Genomic DNA, 15955 nt, shown 5'->3' with positions numbered 1-15955 from the left:
ACACAAGCGGCAAACTACAAGCTCTCCGTAAGAGTGCTTACCCGGAGAAGGTGAACGCTGTCCTCGCAGTGGTGTTTCCTTGGTGTCATCCCAGCCCGACTGAGTGACTGCAGAGTGAGCAGCCTTTTATATACTGTTTTGGGGCTAGGTTCATACAAGCCTCTCATTCAGGCAGGAATGAGGCCCATGCTGGTCCGACCGGCTGAGCTGGGTTCCTCCAGCAAGTAACTCGACGGGCAGCCGCCCTCAAGACGGAGATAGCAAATACCAGCCAATCCAGGCTGAGAGGTCACAAGGACACATTGCATTTTTATATCATTTTGTCTTCTAAGATTGTCTCATTTCCGTCTGATTTATAGCGTCTTTGTCTTCTAAGTTTGTCTCACTTCCGTCTGATTTATCTCACAGTCAGACAGTAAAAACTCACACAGAAAGCACCACGTTTGGGTTTGATGTATTTCTCCTAAAGGCCTACTGCAATCACAATGAATCCAACTGTTATTCAGAACACATTTCTAGAGAGAACACAAAGGGACTCTCCGCACTAAGAGAAATGACCTTCAACAATTGGTTAGACGTGCGCTAATTCATATAGAAAACCATGTCAAATTGGAAATTGCTTAGGAGTCCTTAGCCAGGAGCAGTATATGCAGTTTCATGTGAGTTTCAGTGTTCAGAGCAACTCAGAAGCAATCACAGGAGACAATGCTTTGAAGAAAAGATTTATTTCTGTTGCTTTTTTTTCCACAGAAGACCACCGAATCACTTTCTCTCTCTCACACACCCTTTTTTGAATAGTGGGACAATAGAATTTGAAACGACAGGAACAATTTCAGGTCATTTAAATTAGTTTGCACTTCAAAGTCACATTAATCACAGGAGATTCCCCTACAGATGCCAACATCACAGTGTAAAATACACGGACCAAGATTGGTTTGAAAAGTTAATAAACCAAACAAGAGGGATGTTTTAAATCATTTACTCGTCACGCAACAAAAATACGGAAAGTCGGTCGTTTGTTATTGTGGATGCCAAAAATACAAGTTGACATTAAAATGATAGTCTTTATCTGGCTCACACAATAGTCTGAATTTCTCTTTTCTAATTCAAAGTGTGATGTGCAACTCTTCTACCTTGTGCAAGAAACAGGCAGGAGAAGCCTGGAAGGTGCCTCCGGGTTTCTGTAGTTTATGCAACAGGAAATGCTCGGTTTAGTGGACAAGGGCTGTAGATGAATAACAGCCTAGATAGTAAAAAGATATTTTCTTTAGTTTACTTGAAACTTTTCAGCATTTCACTGTAAAAATAACAATAAAAATACAATCTGTATAGTTGCAGATATGAATGTATTGCTATATTATTGTATAAAGTAACACTACTGTAAGAGTTCTGTAACTCTTTTAGTACATATGGGAAGTGTCAGCATTCTCCATGTTAAAACAGCTCAGGTGAAGTTCACCTTAATCCCTGATATGACATTCACATACATATAATATGTGCAAAAATCATTAATCTACATACATGTAGTGCTGCCCTTTTTGTTCACCTTGCACTCAAAGTTGTGCTATTGACGGGTTTGAAGGGAAACACTGTACGCAGCAATGGCTTTAAGAAAGTGTGATAATCTAACATTCAAAAGTCACTGTAAGTCTGTGAAAGGTGATAGAGTGGTGGACGGTGTGAAGAGGACGGCTTCGGGGGAAGGAAGTGGATGCTGAAGCGAGGACGATTCCTATTGGTTGAGATAACGTCAGGTCACAGTCCCGTCGGGGCGGCTGTAAACTCAATCACTCCGCTCTTCCACAGAGACAAAAAAAAAAGGACAGGATTAACAGGAAGCACTGGGGAGCGGAAAGATGTCTCAGTGCTCTTGATTACTAGTGTGTGCACACAAACACAAAAGGGTCAGCCTAGTGTAAAGCAGGCTGTGCAGGTTTAGCACCCACAGGTGTTGGTGGACAGGTATACAAAGGTGATTTATATCAGATATAGTTTTGATGAAAAACAAAGAGGTCTGAGGTATGCTTAGCTTAAATCTCAAAGATCATGGTTGCTTCTCGAAACCAGCAATTACTTTAATTATCAATTAATCTGTTGATTGTTTTCTCGATTTTAAAAGATGAACCGATTAAACGTCATAAAGTAGAGAAACAGATCAGTCATAAATTCCCAGAAATTTATTACGATTTTAATAAAAACAGAAAACCTAGGAAATGCTCATTTTCAAGGAAGTGAAACCTGGAAATGATTGCTTTTAGAAAGGGGTCAAAATTGTTTTTGTTGAATTCTTTCCGTCAATCAACTAATCAATTTGATTCATTTTACTTTTTTCAATTACCAATTTTTTCTCTGACTCTTTTGTTGAATCTTTTGAAACCTAAAAATGCATTTTACTGTGTATTGTGTACGTGTTAATTAAAAAAACAATAAGCAGAAGGGCCCCATGGGTACTTGGTGATTAGCACTGCCGCTAGCGACAAAGCCCTCGTTTTGGAACCCAGCCGGGGGAACTGAGTCTGGCAGCTCAAAATTGCCTGTAGGTGTGAATAGGTTTGTGTAGTATAGATGTGTGTGTTTTAGTCCTGCGACCTAACCAGGGGTGAAACCTGCCTCTCGTACAAAGCATGCCGGGGTACACGAGTCACAAGCAGTTTACAAAATGGACGGATGAATGGATTTATAGTAGGCACACAGGAATGCTCATGCTCAATATGGGAAAGGCACAAACAGGGAAAACACTTCATTTACCTCATCATCATCATCATCATCATCCTCATATTCATCATACTCATTAAATTCACCAAATACTGGCTGAAATTAAACAAAACAAACATGTAATTGAGAGGCAATTAGAGACAGGGAATTATACCAATCTGAGTGCTACACTCGTGTGCACATCACGTTAAAGCTGTTGACACAAATAGAAATATGAAGCTGCTAAAGTGGAGAACAGTGGCTACCTTGGCTTGTTTGCTCATGAGTTGGACTAAAAATGCCACCACTTCCTTTTTGCCAACAGCATGGGCCTGTGACGCGTAAAGAAGGAGAAAACGAAGGATTAAGACAGGGTTTTCTTATGAACTTTGTTATTAAAAGTGGAATATATGTTCTGGGGATCTACCAGTCCAAGTGGCGTCTGTCCGTCATAGCCTGGTTTATTCAGATCAGCTCCAGCGAGTTTCCACATTTCTAGGCCCTCCAGGTCCCCGCTGGCTGCAAGGCTGGCACACAGGAGAGTTATTACAACACAGGGCTCCGTTTCCCAAAATCAATATTATCAACAATCAAATGACCATTGGGGTGAAGGACTAATTGTTGTGTAAAGAGACTTTTCTGAAACTGGGCTGCACATCGAGGGAAGGAATTGATAACGTTGAACGTCATGACTTTGATGTTTTTTTGTTTTTTTTTATCTTAATAACAATACAAGGCATCTTACAAAAGGTGTGTTTCTGAAACTGTGAATTGGCTCAGGTAGACGAATAACAGAGGGCCAGCCAGTGTGTCGTACACCTGGCGGCACCGAGCAGATAGGAAGCTATGCTGCCGGGGAGCATTCCTACAGTTTGTGTAACAGTGGGACAACTGGTTGAACCTGAGTCAACTATGTAGGATGGGTCACTGTAATGATGGCTAAGCAACTGTGAAATGTGTGACTTAACGTGTGTGCAAGTGTTTCAAGACGTCTCACCTGCACAGCTCAGTTCCTGCTTCATCCAACTCGTCTCTGGATAAGTGAGCTCCAGTCTTCCTCAGCAGCTTCACCACCTCCTTGTGCCTAAATTATTGAGAGAACATGCAATGAATGCATACATACATACATTGTATATTTAACATATACATACTATAAGTGAATCATTCAGTTTCATTGTGATTATATGTTCTTTTCAAGCAGTTTGATTTGATGTCGCCTCACTTTTCTTGACTGTCTGTGTGGTTTGGCATGTAAGAACAAGTTCCTTATCCCCTGCAATCAACCACCCACACAGAGTCACCTGCAGGGACACTTGTGGTGACAGGAAACTCTCGATGAAACAAAAAGGCCTGGAAGGGTTCACCACTGGACAGCTCACTTTATTAGTAACAGCGGAGCTTGCTGTGTTATAAGGTCAATTATCACACAGTTGATGCGTAGAGGTATGTAGAGCAACACACAGGCAAGAAAACTATTAAAAGCATTGCGAAGACTTCTTGTTGAGAAGTCAGTATCTCTCATATGTGAAACTGGGAGCAGGTTGGTCGGACTGGTTCAGAGGACACTCCCCATATTTGTTCTTTAACCCTTCTTTCTCTATGCTTTCTGCCACTCCTTATATGGCCATCGGGCTCTAGTGCACTGTGGAATGTCAGTGATATTCGAATAGGTCAGACATGGTGACATCCTGAAAAAGTCAAAGCTCTAGATCTTCATGTCATTTCATGACACACGTTCAGGAAGGGGAACGTTAGCAGAGGTGTGGAGCATCGGAAGACTAACGACAGGTGTTAGCACTCCAATGCATCCCTCTCCCATCACAAAAGGAAACAAGTCCATACTTGAAGTGCCAACCGTTAAAATAGGACAACAGCTATTTGGCACAGCTTCGACACATACAACGTTTTCACCCCGAGGCTCTACATAGCACTAAAACGGAAACAATGAGAGTGGCTTTTCTCTGGAAGACATTTACGGCAAAGTCAACGAATGAACAGCTTTGGTAAAAATAAACACCGTCTAACAGTGAGATGACAATTAGCCCAATTAGTGTATAATTATTACCTGGCCTCTAAACTCCATTACGAGTTGCTCTCCTGGTCTCAACCCCCTTCTAACCGCCGCTGCTCCCTTCCCGTCGTCGAAGCAGAGCCGGATTCACCTTGCAGCAGCTCATTTAATGGAGTCCCCTCTATAGCAGCTATTAACAACATACTCAATGCTACTAATGGCTAAAGGGGGATGTTAAATGTTGTGTTTGCGACTTCATAAAAAGGACATTATTACTCGAACAAACAGATAAAAATCAGCCCTTCCTGTTCGAGTCTCACCTGAAGCGTACAGCGTTGCTGAGGGGTGTGTCCCCGTAGCGATCTTTAGCATAGACTGTGGCTCCGTGACTCAGGAGGTACTCCACCAGTTTGAGGTGGCCCTCACAGGCCGCGATATGGAGGGGCGTGCGTCCATCGTAGTCACTCAGGCACAAGTTAGTGCCCTGCAATACAATAAATAAATGTAATAAATATTATATATGAGGCCCAAACTTTTTCCTTCGTGCCATAGAGTGTAACTATTAAAAACACAGAACGGGTGACAATGGGTCTTTGATTACATTTAACATGGGAGCTGTAGCTACAGACAGTGTTGGAAGGTGTTGAGGTTGTTTTTTTGTTTGGTTACGTGTTGACAATAAAAAAAAAGAAAAAACATAGAAAATTGCCAGCCTTGTCTTTTCATTAACAGTTCGCTAACCTTCTTTCTTACTGTTCAGCAGCACATGTAAGAGGCAACACAACAAATAAATGTGCTGTAGGAGGATAAATGAAAGTGAAAAAAGAAATCCTCAACCACAAAGTTCTCCCCAAGCCGGGACAACGTATTAAACGATGGCTGCGTGGGTGTGAACGTCGCACATTCACACTCCTAAATTTGTCCATAGAAACTGCAGGCGAATCCGAGAGGCGGCTGCATACAAGTCGAGCCACATACAAACATGTGCACGTGACCGCTGGGGCAACTCTAGGCCTGCCTTACCAGTCTCATGTTTTGTTAGGCTCTGTGTTTCCCATACCCCTCATAGAGGACAGTGACCCTGGAAACAATGTGAAAGGTTCACCTGGGTGCGTTGACCCTACAAAACAAACATCGTCCAGATAAGCCTGGTAAAATGCTGCTCTGCTGGTTTAAAAGCTGAGCTGTGTGTCAGAAGGTTGATGCTTTTGATCTTAATGCCAATGACGAGACAGCGCAAAGGACATTTCGCTGAAACAAACAATAATATGTGTGAATGAAAGAATTGTGCCATTGTTACCATTTCCTTGAGGGCTTCCAGTGCCTCTATGTCTCCGATCTTAGCAGCTGCACATGCCAGTGGGGGAGTCAGGGCATCGCGGATGGCTTCCAGCTCCTGTAGACACCACAGTCTTCAATAATAATAAAAAAAAGCTATTTTTCTGAATAGGTTGAAATTAATTAACTTGGCCTTTTTGGAATAGACTTTCAACACTGCACGCTCATGTCTAATCATGTCTGGCCGTCTATGTGAGTTGAGTGCTTTTTCTTAAAAAAGAACTGGGGCTGTATTCACAAACACTCAGAGAAGACTCTCACAGAGCTTCTTACTTAGCCTTAAAAAAAATAAACGAGCATTTCATCATTTCTGGCATTGTAGTGTTTGTGTTGGGCGGGAGATATCTCTAATGAGATCGAGCACAAATATTACGCCTGCACCATCTAATCAGTAGTGTTTCATTAACTCATCTCCATCTCCTCCATTGCTTAACCCTCCCGTTGTCTTTGGGTCAAAATGACCCATCAACACACATACATATACACTCGTACACGGGTCATTTTGACCCGAAGACAACAGGAGGGTTTAAAAAAAAACCTTCAGCCTCTTAAAAGTCTTCCTCCTTAAGGTCCACGATGCTTGTAAATAACTTTTATCCTTACCAGGATCTTGTCTCATCTTTCAGGGACATTCTTAGTCATAGTATTTCGGTCTGTGTATTGGTGGTGCCCTCACCTCCTTGCAGCTGATGCTCAAAGACTTGGCAATGACCTGGATGAAACGGCTGTCGCTCAGACACAGCTTGGTTCCAGCCAAGTCTGAAATCATCTCACCTCGCAGGTTCTGACCCATCATCTGGACAGTGACACACACACACACACACACACACACACACACGACACACACACACACACACACACACACACACACACACACACACACACACACACACACACACACACACCTGAGCTCTACTTGTTCCTTATGATTGTTATTGTAATCTACATGATGATCCTCTTACAGTTTTCAAAAGCAGTATTTCTTTTGAAAGTAGGAACCAACCTTTTTCTTGGTCTCAAAACTTATCTCTTTCTTGGCCAATATATAGGACAGCTTTGACAAGGCCGCCTCTGGAGTCATGTCTCCACCAGCTATCAGCCCTGCATCCGTCAACACCTGACAAGTCGTAGGCGCATATATGTATGTATAAATATATGTGTGACATGATTGATTCACTCAGCTTTATTTTGTACTTGGGAAATGTAGTAGAAATGGGTCAGGATGGACTAGTGGGTGGCGTGACGTGCCTTGCCGGTGGCGTAAGATGCAGACACGGTCCCCCTCAGACACTGGGTGCAGTTCATGATGATGACACCCGAGTCGGTGGCTTTCTTCAGCTCCTCCAACAGGTCAGGTCGGTTATCGGGGGCATTTCCACTGCCGTACGTCTCCAGGACTACACCCTCCATGGGTGGCTGCAGGAAAGCCCTCACCTGGACACACATGTACCAAGGATTCACATTACAAACCCCCAAGATTTATGGCCAACTGGACTGGCTTCTCAACGGTGTGTAATCAAACTGAGGAATTAGTATTCCGTGTTATTTTTCCTGCAGCCCCTTTCACTCCAATGCATGAGACCATTCACGCTCCTAAAAGCCCATCTGGTGCCGTCTATGCAACCAGTATCTCAGTCACTGGTTGGCTGGCACCAGGAGGCCCTATACCACATCATTAGCCATGGCATATGACTAGAATGGCAGATGACTGAAATGACAGGTAGGGGAGCAATTAATCTGAAGGTGTTAGCGAGCATAAAGTCACTTGGCAAGACCAAAGCAGTAACTATAAAATGTAAGAAGAAGGCGACATTAAAAGTGGCAGGTTTGGTCGGTGTTTTTCTGATGCGATAAGCAGTTTGACAAAAAAGTTTTGACACAGATTACCAATGAAGCTCTCATCGAGCAGAGACAGTGGGCACACAAGAGCCTGGTGCATAATCAAAACAGCGCCCCATAAAAGGCAGTTAAAGGCTGTAAGAAAGTCTTGATAGCCAAGCTGGGCAGTGTGAGCAGATTGACACAGTAAAGTCAGTCTCCCAGCAGCCTCTGCAGGGGGAGGTGCAGCTAAATGTTACAGTATCTACGCCAATCCCCCCTCTTTACAGGGTGATTGGTCATGGCCCATAACGCCTGCTCATCTTTCTCTGGGCTGAGCTTTGATGGCAGTTTACATGACCGGGAAGGCAACGGAAGACGGATAATAGCGCAATTAAATTAAAGTTAACTATATTTTATTGCAGTTAGACAAAACAGTAGTTTTGAACAGTCAGTTGCCTTTGAAGAACATATCTTTAATTACATTTTAATGCACTGTGAAGGAAAACGTGAAATTGGCACCAAGCTGTTACAATGATTAATTTACTTTTCATTTCCCTATCATCATTTGACTAAATGTATAATTTTTGTGTGGATTTGATTGATTTTTGTTTACAGATACATAATGAAAAGACTTTAGGCTATACTCTTGAAATTAAGTGAATTTTAGTATCATGCCAAGCAGGTAATGAGTGATCTGTCATGGGATTTATTTGCCTGGAGTCAATCACAAACATGCCGGACACATCAGTCAAGTCTGTGCAAGAAGAAATTCATAAAACTATGAGCAGCTGAATAATTTCCCAGAGAAAGAAAAACACCTAATAATTATTCCGGTGTATGTCACATCAGCACAAAGACCAAGGACGAAAAGTAACCTTTGGACATTAGGGGGCTGTGATTAAACATCTCTGGTCTAGTTCAGACGCTGAGCGACTTACAGTAGCAGCAGTGATTCCTGGGAACAGCCTGAGCAGGCCCACGTTCCTATTCAGCTCAGTGCTGACTTGAAACTTTGCCGTGGTGTTTGCCCGCCACACTGTATCCCAGTTGACTGAAGCACAAGAAGAAGAAAAAAAGATTAAAAGTGTTTATTTTCCATATGGAGACAGAGCCATGACACCACCGGCTTACTTGTAATGTCCACTTCAGCGACGGCCAGAGGAGCCAAGTTAGGAGAGGAGAATGCATTGAAACTCCCAGCATCCACCTTGGTCACGCGGTTCCCTCTGTAGAGTTTGTTGTAGAAGTACAAGCATACCTGAATAGAGACAAAGACACATTTACTGCACAACATTTGCTCCTCTCCAAAGACAACATCCTCCTAACGCTGTAGGACTTAACATATGCATGAAACCTGTGTGCACCTGTTTAAAGGCGGATAGAAAGTCATTACTGGATTGGCAGTTTGATTTTTAGCATGTCAAAGTGTCCTGGGTGAGACACTGAACCCTGAAAAGTCTTCTCACACATTCATAGGGGCTGCCATGCGCGGTGCAACCTGCCCATCAGGATCTAAACTAATGCTCAACCACACACACATGGCGCAGCCTTCAGGAGCGATTTAGTGTTCTTCCTGTTCTTGTATACGTTGTTCGGTATTGCGAAACACTGTCATAAGAGTCTCACCGTCGTTTAGGAGAGCTTTTGTTTGCTTTTGCATGCCAGTAGTGACACCTGTCTCTGCACGATCACATATTGACAAATATATAGGATTGTAATATTACAATATTTCTCATTTTTATTCAGCGGTGCATTTAAAAATGTATTAAGCATTTATTAAACCCCAAATATAAAATCGTAGTCACTATTGGTAATCATGTAGAGTCTCAAGCCACAATTCTCAATGTGTCATCTTTGAGGCTGTCAAATGTCTCCAATAATCTAATATCAGTGTAGCTGAGTAGCACTTATGTCCCCTCTCCATTTCCTCACCTCAGGAATGACAAACTGGCCTGCGATCAGCAGCGCCCCCAGCAGGTTGTCTCTGCCATCATTCCTCATCTCATAGATCGGCACCTGAAGAGAGAACAGGTCTCGTCTTAAGAGGGCAGAGAATATTGTAAATGCTGCAGAGACATTCTGCTCTTTTTGTCGGTTCGACCATTTGTGGACAGCAGCTCTTACCTGTGATCCGGTGAGAATGATTGGTTTGCCCAGATGTTCACACATAAAGGACAGGGCAGAGGCTGTGTAAGCCATAGTGTCTGTGCCGTGCAGGATCACAAAACCATCATAGTTTTCATAGTTTTTCTAGAGAAAAGAAAAAGACCACAAATTTTAGATGGCAGCATAAATACAATTATCTTCTTCTCTACAATATTATATGTTGTATTTTATGAGCAATATGAATATTATAGGATTGATTGATGCCTCGCTTTTTCAAAGCATATTTCATTCAGTGTTTAATTAGAAATGGAAGCAATCAGAAACCCAACAATGAAATGGAGCCAGCAGCAAGTACCTCAATGTCCTTTCCAATTCTACCCCAGTCATCTGTGGTCATATTTGAGGAGTCCAGCAAAGGGTTGTACTCTATAACAGTGTAGACTATCCTCTTATTGTCTTTACTCAGCCTGCAAGAGAGAGAAGTTCATCTATGAGGTTCTGTCGTTATATATACACACACACACACATGTTCAAACAGGACAAACTGCCCAGAATAAAATCAGTTGTTTTAGTCTTTGCAAGCAAAAACGTTCACTCCAAAACACATCAAGGACACATGGTTAAACACATGATTATTATCTTCGCTGTGAAGAATGATTATTAGTCTTCATTGTGCTCGTTAAACAGAGTTGGATTAGGTTCTGGTTAAAATTGAGAAGTGAGTTTAAGGAAGGATAGGGGAATGCTAAAAACCAAGCTGACTTTATGAAGCGAGACAGTCTATTTAGCCTGTGCATTCTGTCTCAGCAGCAGGGTGCCAAAACCTGTTTCAGACACACACACACACACACACACACACACACAGTTTTAGAAGTGTAAAAGGGAGCGGCGTGTTTGTATACTGGTAAAGAGAGCAGCACTTTACTGTTGTGCCATTTCCCCTTTCCACAGTAAAGACTTAATGTTCTGTGGCGCTTTACCACTGTGTATAATAAACACAGGCAAAGCTGAGGGGCATTAGGTGGCTCACTTGATATGTCTTGAGGGTTATTTGGTGAGCCATTTCAGGTTAGGCCCGAAAGTCCATGTTTCTTTTTATACTCCAGTTACAAGGAAAGAGCCTCTCATGTATAAATATTCATGCTGCCTATGTGGATTTCCACTCGGGCGTCTCACGGCTCCACCTGCGACACTCCGCATTAAGCAGCGCTGAAGAGACATGGAAAGATTGTCTTTTTAATCTGCCTTTTAAAGAAACAGGGTGGGACACCCCCCACATTACCATAGGGCCGCCTTCTAACATGAAGAGAGGAGCTGAATGGACCAGCGGGGGGGACGAGCCGGCGAGCCCCAGTTCACCCAACCAGGGGTCCTGCAGACACTCTTCTAATTAGCCTGTAGTCCACACACGACCCTAGAACATATGTTGTTGATAATCGTGAAGCCAAAGTGCCACAAGAAAACACTATTCAAATCACCAATTATTCATCTATCTGGCAGTGCGCCCTAAGGTGCAGCAAAGCTACACATTAGCATACCCGTGCTAGGATGCCCCATAGCTTAAGAATAATGAATGGCTGTGTGTTTACGTGTATGATTGGGGACTTAAGAAGTCGAAGGGGAGGGTTGGAGGTGGGGGGGGGGGCAAACAGCCTTGTGGCGTTGCCTCTCAACATCGCATGAATAAAGCTTTTCAATAAATCAATAAACTAATTCCCCCCTACAACATAGACTGGAACTGCATTAGACTTGCATATGAGCCCACTTCAGTTGATATGAACACTATGCCAACTCAAGGATGAGGAAATATTAAAAAGTTAATCGTGCTCTCGTCCAGAAAATTAAAGTTAGCAAAGGTTTTTAATATTATTCAAAGTAAACATTTAAGACGTTTACCGAGCAGCTAATTAACAAAACAGGAAGCTGTGGAGTGGTTGCTGAAGGTGTGGGAGCAGCGGGAGCTAGAAGTCCTCTTATATTCATTCTTATAAGCCCTTCAAACGGCCGACCACCGCCTGATGTATGGATACCGTATCTCTGCCACACATCCTACTGCCGCTCAGTCGCTTTTCACAGTGCCAGTCAACATGAAGGAGATATGGAAATGAGTGGGTAAGGGTACGTTTCTGGTAGAGGCGCCCCCGCTATCACTGACATTTAAGACCATTAAGAGGCCGTTGATCGCTGGGGGGGGGGGCTGTCACAAGGGGCTCCACAGCACATGCACCAGAGATCAATACAACATGGATTAAACAAACAGCAATAGAGTAGATTAGCTTTGCTTTGCTTTCCCCAGTGTGCCGACAGCAGCTTTCCACAAACAATCCCTCCGTGAAATATCAGGTTATCTAAGCTGGGATACTCATCTGCCACACTTTAAAGCAGCTGGCTTGTTGGTGACAGAGGCGATATTAGCAAGTGAAGAGTAGGAGACACAAAAATACTTCAGGCAATACACAACTCCGTGCTCGTTTGTCCGTCCTGGTATTTAAGGCCACGTCGGCATGCATTTCCTGTCAGGCAAGCACACCCAAACATTTGGTCACAAGGACGGCAGAGACATCCAACCACTCTCAAACACAGTGCAGGCACACAGACAATGCTACCAGTGCTACAGCACCCATGAAATAGATGGTCAGAATGGGGCGTTGGCTTCCTGTCAAAGCAACAAAAGCAGTTTAAAGTCATTAAAACTATTGAGGACAGTGATTTGTTTCCACAGTCTCTAGTCCTCAGTAGTCTGCAAATACTGCAGAAACAATATGATTTAGGTTCATCTCTCCAGGGCAATGACTTTATGTGAGACAAAGTGCAACATTTGTTCTAACTAAGAAGAACAAATATTGTGATAAGCTTCATTAGATATTTAAATGAAGGTGTTTTTTTGTTTTTTTTCACAGTGCATGCAATAATAGTACAAGGAAAATGAAAAAATAACCATATAACAATATTTGAATTTGATTTGATTGATTTATATATATATATATATATATGTCATGGTTACAATATATATTATATATAAAGCCTTTGAGTAGCTTATATTACACATACAATCAGAACATGAATCTGTGTGAAGAGCAGAACATGGATTATTGTAATTTTTCTGAATAAAGACTGAGGGGGAAGAGTGGTGGGTTGACTTACGGCAGGACCAGACTGTTCTCCGATCCATAGTAGTGATACAGGCCGGTCTGCTGGGCATACAACTCATCATGGAGGATGGGCAACTTGCGAAGGCCCTTCACAAAAGAATTGGCTTTTGGGGCGAGCACTGTGGGTTACAGAAATATGAAGGAAAAAAAGGTTATTGTAATATTTCATAGTTCTCTGTGGGATTATTGTGAATCGGTAACCGTTTAGGAGAATGGCACAGGGCGCATTATAATAAGCTCAACGCCAAACATCAGTCTCATACTGAACCCTAGTGGTAACTGGAGGAAATTGTTGCAGTGGCCAAAAACATTCACCCCAAATTATGATTCTTACGTCAAATTAGTTGATAGTTTTTAGGCCAATAAACTAGTCACATTTTTCAAATCAATAAAATAAAAGTGAAGAACTGTGAATACAGTGAGGACAGCTGACAGCCACATGGGCATAAGACACCATGACAGCTACCGCCAGAACTCAGAACTCAACAGATGACTTGGTAAGAGTCAGTAAAAGGGAAATTACCCAGCAAACATAACCTCAGAGCTGTGGGAGGCGGGCCTCAGCAGGGTGGCTCCAAACAGTTTCAGGGGAGGCTCAGTAAACGGAATTTTTTGCAATACTTATTATTGCATCAGTTTATATTAAACAGCTCATATGTGTGGTTTGGGTTAGAGAGATGCAGTACTTTTGGGGAATTTTAGTGTCTTTTTTCTTCTTCTTATCAGTCTTTTTCCAAGCTTTGTCCGAGGGGAGGTCCACAGTCTAACTTGGAAACCCCCATTTCTCAGTAAACACTTAGTAAATATGTATCAATGGTTCAGAGTCAACTCAACTTGTGTTTTACTACCTGGGACATGACCTTGGTTTAGTCGAGTAATTTACAAATGTCAAGATTAGCAGCTGTCGATAGATTTTACCCTGTGAAGTGTTAAATTAGCACAGGGGTCGGCAACCCGTGGCTCTGGAAGACCCCGTCTAGAAATTGAACTTAAACTAAAGACCTTTAAATTAAAGATGTGAGAGACGCATGAGGTGTGTGGGTATACATTTAGGCTTATGGACCTGCATGTCCACATTATCAGAGAAAAGTGTGATTCATCTCCAAGCCATTTCCTTTTAAGATTAAGAGACAAGCCTCCAATCACTATACCATTTTATTACACAGCATTGTCAAAACAACAAACACCTTTTATGAGGTGAGTAAAAGCTTCTGAGTCAATGTGCAAGAAGTGACACACTGATGGATGAAGAAGTCTAGTTCTAGTTCACCCAAAGCTGATATGACCTTTAGATGTGAGGCTACTCACAGCAGCCTCACTACCTGCTCCAGATGTTGCCCAATCCCTTATGCCAACATCTAGTTACTCATTGAGAGAGAGAGAGAGAGAGAGAGAGAGAGAGATCCATCAACAGGGGCAGCTCGTGCAGCAGCAGTGTCTTTAGCGTGACCTCCTGAAGAGAGCGACAATTTCATCACTGAAATAATGGTGCATTTTACATTTGGATTCAGGAGTCAAGTAGGACATTTAGCTCCTATGTAAACCAACGTGGCTTTCAATCAGCACGTTGACTATTTTGGGATGCACGCGCATGTTGTTGTCACGCAGGGCTTAACTCGGTGTCTCGTGTTCGCAGCTAAATGAGAGCTACACAGCAAGCTACCCGCCGTGCTAACGAGCCGCTGAAGCCGCTGCAGGGCACAGGACAGACACACAATACGTTACGTTCATTTCGCCATGTACCATTGTCGTGAAGTGTCATCCCGATGGTCCCTCCGGTGTTTAAAACCAGCACCCGCGCCTCGATGGCGGTGGGTGAAGTCGCCGACTCGATGCACTCCAACGAGTTGCAGCTGGACAACCTTCTCCTCCGGCGTGAATGCAGCACCATGTTTCTCTGAGAGCCAACATCGTTCACTTCTGTCAGATCCAGGGTCGGCTGCGACAAAGCCCGCGCGAGGGATGTCAGGTTGTTGAGGCTGGAGTCCGCCATGACGGCTTACAAGTGACCCGGTACTGCCGCTTTAAACACGCGTGTTGCTGCGACTAGTGGATCTTCAGCAGCTGCAGGACGGCGCCGGTTCTCCGGGCCTAGTAAAGCAGATCCCACCGTTATCATGCGATTAAACAGTGAGCGGGGCTTTGGTTTTAATTGTATTCAAATGTAGCCCACAGTACTTGGCTCTTCCTCGTACGGGACAACTGTCAACAGTTTTGACCTTGTACCGCTGATGGACAGGGGCCTCTGACGTCAGGGATGTGGGTGCAGCCTCAAACAAACTTGATGTCTTGTCTCAGCGAGCCTCCTCCACAAACGTGGTTTAAAACTGCCGAATATATTTCCAGAACTGGTTTTGAATCATATTTAATACACACTAGTTATGTAAGTGTGGATGCAGCAGCTAAAATAGTTAAATAAAGTAGAGTAACTTCACTATTTCACCTTGCTTTACATTAGGGTGTAACTAAATAGTGCGGTCACACTGGGGCCCGAGGGCAGAGTAGAGGTACAGGATTACCCAGTGACTCCCAGAATGCCTGCCAAAAGTAAACACATGACCACAAACCCAACATAAAAACTCAGGTTTTTTCTCGGGATGACCCATTTGTTGTGTGTTCATTGTATAATTGACGGGCTCTTGCAAAGGGGTTCCGATTCCACCTTTGCAACACACCTGTGTTTAACAGAGCAGCGTGGAGGATGCTGTGGCATCTATTGGTGTGGTTGTACATTTCATCCAACTGATCAACCCTCTGCTCACCCCTTCCAAGCATGTCGAAGAACTATAGTGGACTTCAGGCAAGGTAAAAATGCAAAGGTTTGTTGATCCTG

General features: G+C 43.2%; 1 protein-coding gene across 1 annotated transcript; it reads right to left on the bottom strand.

The window, feature by feature from the left end:
- Nucleotides 1-721: 721 nt before the first annotated feature.
- On the bottom strand, nt 722-15115 carry aspg (asparaginase homolog; the record flags this gene model as incomplete). Its single annotated transcript, XM_079228387.1, has 18 exons — nt 722-1797; nt 2749-2811; nt 2961-3026; nt 3122-3221; nt 3692-3778; nt 5026-5189; nt 6006-6101; nt 6720-6839; nt 7047-7160; nt 7292-7477; nt 8803-8915; nt 8996-9122; nt 9797-9880; nt 9989-10114; nt 10326-10437; nt 12591-12626; nt 13115-13241; nt 14866-15115. The coding sequence occupies 18 exons, from the start codon at nt 15113-15115 to the stop codon at nt 1756-1758; spliced, it is 2013 nt and encodes a 670-aa protein (XP_079084513.1). The 3' UTR covers nt 722-1755.
- Between the last annotated feature and the right edge of the window lie 840 nt (nt 15116-15955).

Source organism: Taurulus bubalis, assembly GCF_910589615.1.
Source record: "Taurulus bubalis genome assembly, chromosome: 1".
Classification (NCBI taxonomy): domain Eukaryota; kingdom Metazoa; phylum Chordata; class Actinopteri; order Perciformes; family Cottidae; genus Taurulus; species Taurulus bubalis.
The sequence above is the reverse complement of the archived record's forward strand: the minus strand, read 5'-3'. Positions and strand labels throughout refer to the sequence as shown.